Here is a 7,676-nt window from a genome sequence, read left to right as displayed (position 1 = left end):
CATTTTATAGGAAAGCAAACCGGAGCATGGGAGGCTAGGAGACTGGCCCAGGGTCAGACATAGGGACAGCAGGGACCCACGCCCAGGCAGTCGACTCTAGGGCCTGCTGCCAAGACCTCATCATGGTGGCCTTGTGCAGGTTGTGAGGCCAAGGGCCAAGGTCCACAGAGAGGGGAGGGACAAGGCTGAGAAGACACTCACTGAGGGTGATCAGTAGCACTTAGGGAGGGTGGTGTTTTAGGGAGGGTGGGGTGGAAGCCAATTTGCCAGGTGTGAACAGGAACCAGGTGAGGGAGGAAAAGAGCTGGAAAGACCACCTTTTTCTTCATGATAGTGATACCTAAAGGTGTTCGCAAGGTAAGATAATGAAGCAGGTAGAGAGTAGGCCCACAGGCCTAGCTGGGACCCCCTGAGGGCGGCAGAGAAGTGGGCAGTGGTGTGCGGGCTCAGGGCAGGGGTCAGTCCCCACAATACAGAGATGCAGGAGCAGGAGAAAGGAAGAGGAAGGGACAGGTAAAGGCGTGAGCCACGGGTAATGGTGAGGGGCCCTCAGGCAAAGGCACTGGCAGCAGGGTGGTGGAGAGGCACCGTCATGGACAGCGTGGCAGTCAGCAAACGGTAAGAGTGAGCACGTGGGGAGTGAGGGAGGAGGGGGCCAGGCGTGGGACCCTCCAGGGCATCCTAAGGTTCCAGGCCACTCTGTGGACTTACAGAAGAGTCTTGCAGACAGCACAGATGGTCTCCAGACCACATTCGGACCCTGCCAGTTGGCCTTGCTCAAGCCATTTCACTTTCTTAAAGCCAGGCCCCCAGGCTGTCTCCCAAGCCATGAGCCAGTCCCTCTTCCACTGGGAAACCACACTCCTGGCCTGCAAGCAAGGGCCTTTCCAACCCTGCCTTAGCCTCCCGTTCCTCTGCAGCCTCCCCTGACCTCCCCTGCCCGCAGCCCAGCTCCTTCCAACCCTTACTTGTTGCCTGCATCTGACTCTGAGCCCCTAGAGGAAGGGACCCAGGCCTGAGCCCTAGAGACCGTTCCCTCTTCCCTAGTGCCTGGTAAACAGACAAATGATGTCACCAGCAGAAAGCCAGATGGAGCAGAGATGTGAGAGGCCAGGTGGTTCCACCTGGGGTTCCACCTGGGCCACGGCCCATGGGAAAGGAAGGTGGGGAAGAACAAAGATCAGATGTGGGCCTGTGGGTCCGTCCTGCCCCACACGCAGGGTGGGGGCTGCTTCCACTTTTGCAGGTCACCTGGGATGATCCTGCAAGGCGCTCTAAGCTAGCCCCACAAGCTCCAGAAATTTCCGTCTGCTCATCTGCAGGAAGATGCCATAGTCCCTCCCTTTGCATGGTAGAGATGTGTCCGTATGTGGGAGGCCCCGCCTGGGCCATTCCTGGTTCTAGCGATGGCAGGACAGACTTCCTGCCGGCTGCAGCTAGCTGGACGCCTGGGCCAGGAAGCCAGGGAGATGCAAGCCTGCCACCTGGCGGCCACCTGTCATGACTGCAGCCCACCAACCAGCTGTCCACCCCCCAGGCCTCAGACACAGCAGGCCTGGCAGCCACCACGCCCTGGCTCTGCAGGCCTCTTGTGCCCAGGTGAAAGAGAGGTGTGGTTCCACACGAGCAAGGAAGCACCGAGTATTACACACCCGCACACATGCACACAAACCTCTGCCTTTTATTCTGGTTTTAGAAATTAGAATACATGTTTGGTGAGGTCCCATAACCCCACCCAAGACCACCTAGCTACAAGCTTCAGTACTGGGCGGAGTTATGTCCAGCCCAATAACACGGACAATCGGACTCCGCTGTGCTGTTGCCTGCACTGCACAGTTACCCAGAAGGCTTTAGGAGTGCACATCCACACCCAGACCCAGAACCAGTGATCCAAATCCTGCGCGCAGGCAGGAATGTGTCAGCTCACCTTCCCCGCAAGATGAATGTGTCTCTCTGCTAACATCTGGGAACCACAGGGCAGAACTGCCACCTCTGAGAAGTCACGGGTATGTTCAATTCAGTTTTGAACCCCCGAGTACTGGTCCGTAAAAAGTGGCCTGGATCATTTGTGAAGTGAGTAAATGAAGGACCTGGTGAATATGATTCTGAGGTGCCCTCCAGCTTTTGACAGTTTGTAAACGTGTGACTCCTACATACAAACACACAGTGCTCTACACACATGCACAAGAATGCATACACACACGCAGACATGCATATACACAGACACAATCAGATGAAGACACAGAGACACGCAAATACACATGCACACACAGATACACAGACATGCATATAAACATAGGCATACACAACTGCAGGCACACAGACACACATGCAAACGTTGACACTCACAGATACACACTCACAGACATGCATACACAGACACAAATGTACATTTGTAGACACGCATATCTTCACAGACATACGCACACACTCGCAGACACACATACTCGCAGGCACACATATACACTCAGACACGCACACACACGCAGACACACATACACTCGGAGATACGCGTATGCCACCGGGCAGAGGGGAATGCAGCCCGACACCATGCATGTGGTGCTGCTCAGAGCTGCCTGATCCTTCCCCCCTACACACTCGTGCACACCTCCTTCTTTACAGGCCATATTTACTGCACACCCATTGGGTGCTTGGCTCAGCCCCAGGCCCGGTCAGACACTTCTTGTGCCCCCACTTGGGGGCAGTTCCGGCCCCAGGGCTGCTTACAAGCACAGCCGGGAGGAGGGCCGCAGACTGGCTGTGGAGGCAGCCATCAGCCAGCCAGCAGGCTGCAGGCGGCAGGGAGCAGCAGAGGCCCCTCTTGGCAGGCAGCCTGTGGGCACACTTGGGTGAACAGAGACAATGGTGGCTGCTCCTCCAGCCCAGCCCCCTTCCCGCAGGCACGGCCTCGGGTTTGGGAGTGTCCAGACTGCCTGCTCCACCCCCAGGGCAGGCCCAGCTGGGAGCGGCCAGAGGGCGGCTCAAGGCGGGGCGGCAGAGAAGCCTGTGAGCCCATCAGAAGGGAAGGGATCCAGAGGATCCTGGGGATGGAGCTTTAAGGAAGGAGGTGTGGCAGGGATCCGGGCCTCCCTAGGGGTCTGAACCTCCTGCCCAGCTGGCTCTGGGGACACAAAGGCCCCTTGCTCCAGGGCTCCCTGCATAGCTCTGGGAGTCCCCACCCTTTCGGGCCATTGGCCTTGCTCTGTTGGTTAGCAATTGGGCATGAAAGGCAGGCACTCTTGGCCACCTCAGGCACAGGGACACAGGGATGCAGGGATGAGTCTAGGGAAAAAGGGCCCCAGAGCCCTACCCAGAAGGCTGTCCCCTCCGCGGCCTGAGCGACCTTGCTCCCTCAGTCACAGGAGGCCGGCTGAGATCTCCCAGGGCCTGGACCAGTAGGTCACTTGATTCTCCTCCAGGGCCTCTGCTGCCCCAGGCTCTCCCGGAAGCCGAGGGCCCACCACTCTGATTCTCAAATAAAGGCCCAGGAACCATGGCCACTTGGGCTTCTGGAGGGGTGGAGAGTGGCATAGGACCAACTGCGAGTGTAACCAAATCCTTGACCTACACGCCCCCCTCAGGAGTGTCCAGGGACCAGGGCAGCCGAGGACCTGTCACGGGGGCGGGCATAGCAGTACTGGCAAAGCTCAGAGCAGGAGCCTGTCCTCCAGCAGAGGTGGGGGGCCTCGCCCTCACTGTGGGCCACTGATAGGCTCCCCACAGGAGTCATCCCAGGGACTCCGAGCGGGCCAGTCTGCCCTGTAACTGTTTCACAGCTGTTGGCGGCCCCGCTTAGGGATGACCTTCCGGTAGGTTCTACGCTCTGAGACATTGCGCTTCACCTTGGCAGTGGTGGGTGCCTCGTCCTGGTGCAAGGATGGGCTTGAATGTGACTTCTTTAGACCGGGCTTGGGCCCCTGGGTGGCTCCGACTTCCCTCCCCAGCTGCTCCTCCCACAGGTCCAGGTCATCTGCAGGGCAGTGCAGACGGGCCACCAGCAGCTGTACGTATGTCTCGTAACGGGTTTTCTGCAACACAGGTACCCCCACCTTAGCACCACCTGGCTCCAGGTGGGAGGCTGGAATCGCGAGGACAGACCGCTCACGTGTGCAGGGAACTACAGCGATAAGGGATTCTGCAGAAGGAGGGTGGGTGATAGCTAGCGTCTGCACTGCGCCTGAGCAAACGGCCTCTGTCAGACACAGTGAAGTGTGTGACAGCCCTGCCACAACCTGGACAAGGTGACAACACGACTGCTGACATGGCGGAGTGCTGGAACCAGCAGGTCCAAGACATTGAAGACCCGTGACCCACCGGTCTGAGTCCTGAACAGAGGTGGCTGTCCACACTGACCAGCATTTTGACAAGTGGCAGAGCAGGGTGCCGAATGCCCTCCCCTTGTCTGCTCAACTCCACTATGGCCTCTGTGACTCACATCCTCCAGGCCTGGTTCACAGTTTGCTCAATCAGAGTTCTCCCTCCTCCATCCCAGTGGGTCATCATCCCAGCCTGGGAAGTCAGGTAGGGCACTGTCTCCGCTTATAAAGAGAGAAAGGTGACCTCATGAGGGCCAGTGGCTGCTGAAGGTCCTGCTAGTCAACTGTGAGGAGGGGCTGGAATTTTGCAGGCAGAGCTGGGTCCTATCGGCCACACTGGGGCTCACAGCCATGGATGCAACAGAGGGACGGCCAGGAAGGAAGAGGGCAGCGCGAGGGCCCAATGGGCACAGCCAGTGGCAACACTGAGGCTCCCTTCTCTGGCATCTGCCTTGGAATGGCCTCTGCCCCCTCTGTTGTCACGCTGCCCCTCACTCACCCTTCCCGATTAGGTCTCAGACAGTGCACAGGTCAGGCCAAAAGCAGAGTTGGGAGGGCGGGGTGTTCAAAAAGTCTCTGCATCAGTCAGGGAGTGAATGATGGTCACTCCTTAGCTAAGGCCGTAAATGACTGAAGGAGCACGCAGAGTCACCACTGGACAAGCTCCTTGCTCTCTCTAGGCCTTGGGCTCCTCATCTATGAAACAAGGATCATAGCCCCTACCCCAGCCCACTGGGATAACTATAAAATAATCCAGGTCCCCCGCGTACACCCTGTCACTATTAGGTAGGCACTATGGGAATAACTCGCTAAGATAGCTTTTCCTTCACCTTAGGAAAAGCCAAGTATACCATTTAGAAGGAAAAGATAACCGTGGCGTCCCCTGAGAATGTGTCAGCCAAAAGTCTGCTCGGTCCGAGGACATGAGGACACCTTTTCTGTCCATGGCACTTCTCGGCCTGGGGGCACAGGCTGCAGGCAGATAGATGCTCACCTCATGCTCCAGATGCTCCTTCCGCAGGCGGTACTCCTCCAGCTCGCGGCTGCGGCTGCGCCCCTCCGGTAAGTTCCTCTGCAGGTCCAGCAGGTCGTCGGAGGCAGCGTCCAAGCAGTTCTCGTGGGATCGGTGCTGCTCCTCCTGCAAGCCCAAGGCAGAGAGGAAGCCGACAGGGACACACGTGCACAGCAGTGCCTCCCCTAGGCCGGCGCCCGGCCCGCGCCCGGCCGAGCTCTGGTCCTAGGGTCGCGCACACCCCGCCCACCCGCCACACGCACCGCTCTGCGGCCCTGCGTACCAGGGAGCTTTGGGCGGGGCCCGCGGGCAGGATGGGCCGCACGAATCTTCGCTGGGAGCCCACCGCGGCGGGGAAGGGCGGCGCCGAGTGCGTAGCAGCGGCCAGGTTGATACGCGCGATCCAGGAGCTCATCTCCTTGGCGGTGCTACAGGCGCAGAGGCAGTGGGTGCCTAGGGCCCCAGAGTTGGCCCAATCCCCGCCCCCACCTCCTAGGTCCTCCCAGCAGCTCAGGCCCAGGTCCCCCAGAGCCAGAAGCCCTGCCGCTGGCAGAGTGGTCTACTTCTGCCAGTGGTTTTTCTCATCCACCAAACAGGGAAGTCTGAGAAGGCAGTTGGTGTATATCTGATGCCAAAGAATGACGATGGGAGTGACTTCCTGGAACTCTCTGTTCTCAGCGGGGAAGCTGATCTGGGCTTGCAAGGAGCAAGCACACAGGGGCCAAGGGGGCAACGGGCAGGGAAGTGGGGTGCAGCCCCAGACCCCCTCCAGTTGCCCATCTAAGCTCCCAGGGCCAGCAGGGCCAGAGGTGAACAGGGCTCAGGGAACAGGGGACTGGAGCCCCCTGCTGGTCTCCCAACCCGACTCACGGTGCCTGAAAGAGGTAGAGGCGCCAGTCTGCAGTCCGCAGCTGGAAGACGTGTGGTTTCTTGGTGTAATAGGTGGCCGGGGTGGCCAGCGAGTGGTGCACTCCCACAGGCTCATCAACCATCTGCCCCTCGGGACCGTAGTCCTCTCCCTGCCACAGGGTACAGGGCTCACAAAAAGACCGTGTCAGCAGTTGCCCACCCTCCCAAACATGCGAGCCCTTCCTGGTTCCCCACCTTGCCCATCAGGAAGGAGATGACCGCTCCCTTCTTACCTTCAGGAAGTAGAGGGCCATTCCTCGCAGCAAGGTGTGGAACATCTTCCAGCCACGCTTGCCCCATGGCGCTGCTCCAGGAGAACACACACAGGTGGGTGGGCCACCCCACTCAGACACCCAGGCCCCCTCCCCCTGCAGGCGCACATAAGCACGAAGAAGCACGCACACACAGTCACAAATAGGCAAGGACCACGTCTCACACACGGAACTAGTTATGACACTCAGATAGACAGACTGTCCCCTGTCCTGACACAGCCACCCACGAGCACAGCCCCTCTCAGAAATCATTCTGGCCCTTGCAAGATGATCTTGGCTTTGGGAACCTGTCTGGAGTAACACAGGGCCTGGCCCTCAGCCCGCCTTATTCGCACAGGCCCCAAGGGGTGCCAGATTCCTGGTGGTGTCCACACTCATCTTCTCTGAGACTTCATGACTGCTCTAGTCACCTGCTGCCCTGCTCTAAAGCCTCTACCCATCTGGTCTGTGAATGAGACCGGAATGCAAATCCGGATGTTCTGGCCTAAGTGCATCATTCTCTTTTACATGCCCCACATCTGGAGCAAACTGCGCCTGCTCCTCTCTCTGTGGGGGATGCCCTCTACCCACCTTCAATTACCCAGACCTTCCATGGTTCAGCTCAGATACCATCGTTTCCCAGAAGTCTTAACCGTCCTGTCCCCCACAAACACATCCCACCCCCAAAATAATCCCAAACCTTGCCTTCCTCCATACATCTCCTACCTGACTTAGGCCTCTTGACACCACTCAGCCCCTGCCTCACCTTGGGGGCTCTGGGGGCAGGAATACTAGGCCCCTCCTGTGTCTGCACCCCTGGTGGGCACCTCACACAGCATCTGGCACATGGCCACCATTGAGGAAGAAATGTGGCTGCCTGTCCTCAACCTGTGCACAAATGAGCAGGTGCCCCTAAGCAGAGTCCCCCGCACGCCCCCGTGCACAGAGGCCCCACACAGCGGCAGGCACCCACTCTTCTTGCCGTCTGCATCATGATGCATCTTCCGAGCCAGGACGCCCTGCTTATAGGTGGGCACCGTCGGGTCCTGGACCAGCTGGAGGAGGGGGTTGCTCGTCTTGCTGGCCAGAGGGGCCGGCCGGGCCTTCTCGTGTCTGGCTGCGTCCTCTTCGTCCCTGGACATAGAGAGCCAGGCTGCTGGGGTGCTGACTGAACAGAGGCCACCAGGA

At 59.0% G+C, this 7,676-nt stretch overlaps 1 protein-coding gene across 11 annotated transcripts in view; it reads right to left on the bottom strand.

The window, feature by feature from the left end:
• Positions 1–1,661: 1,661 nt before the first annotated feature.
• Positions 1,662–7,676, bottom strand: part of PSD4 (pleckstrin and Sec7 domain containing 4) — a 33,554-nt gene continuing 27,539 nt past the window's right edge. For 10 of the 11 annotated variants that reach the window (XM_039851621.1, XM_039851617.1, XM_039851620.1 and 7 more), the window contains 6 exons: positions 7,462–7,622; positions 6,471–6,541; positions 6,199–6,347; positions 5,612–5,756; positions 5,311–5,454; positions 3,771–4,028 (listed from right to left, as the gene is read on the bottom strand). In XM_039851621.1, the coding sequence (XP_039707555.1) occupies positions 3,771–4,028; positions 5,311–5,454; positions 5,612–5,756; positions 6,199–6,347; positions 6,471–6,541; positions 7,462–7,622 (928 nt within the window). Of the gene's footprint in view, positions 4,029–5,310; positions 5,455–5,611; positions 5,757–6,198; positions 6,348–6,470; positions 6,542–7,461; positions 7,623–7,676 lie in introns of all 11 variants that reach the window. The other variant, XM_039851627.1, reaches the window with a different exon arrangement.

This window comes from Pteropus medius, unplaced genomic scaffold (genome assembly GCF_902729225.1).
Source record: "Pteropus medius unplaced genomic scaffold, Ma_sr-lr_union100, whole genome shotgun sequence".
Lineage (NCBI taxonomy): Eukaryota > Metazoa > Chordata > Mammalia > Chiroptera > Pteropodidae > Pteropus > Pteropus medius.
Note: the sequence above shows the minus strand (reverse complement) of the source record. Positions and strands in the feature narration are given on the sequence as shown.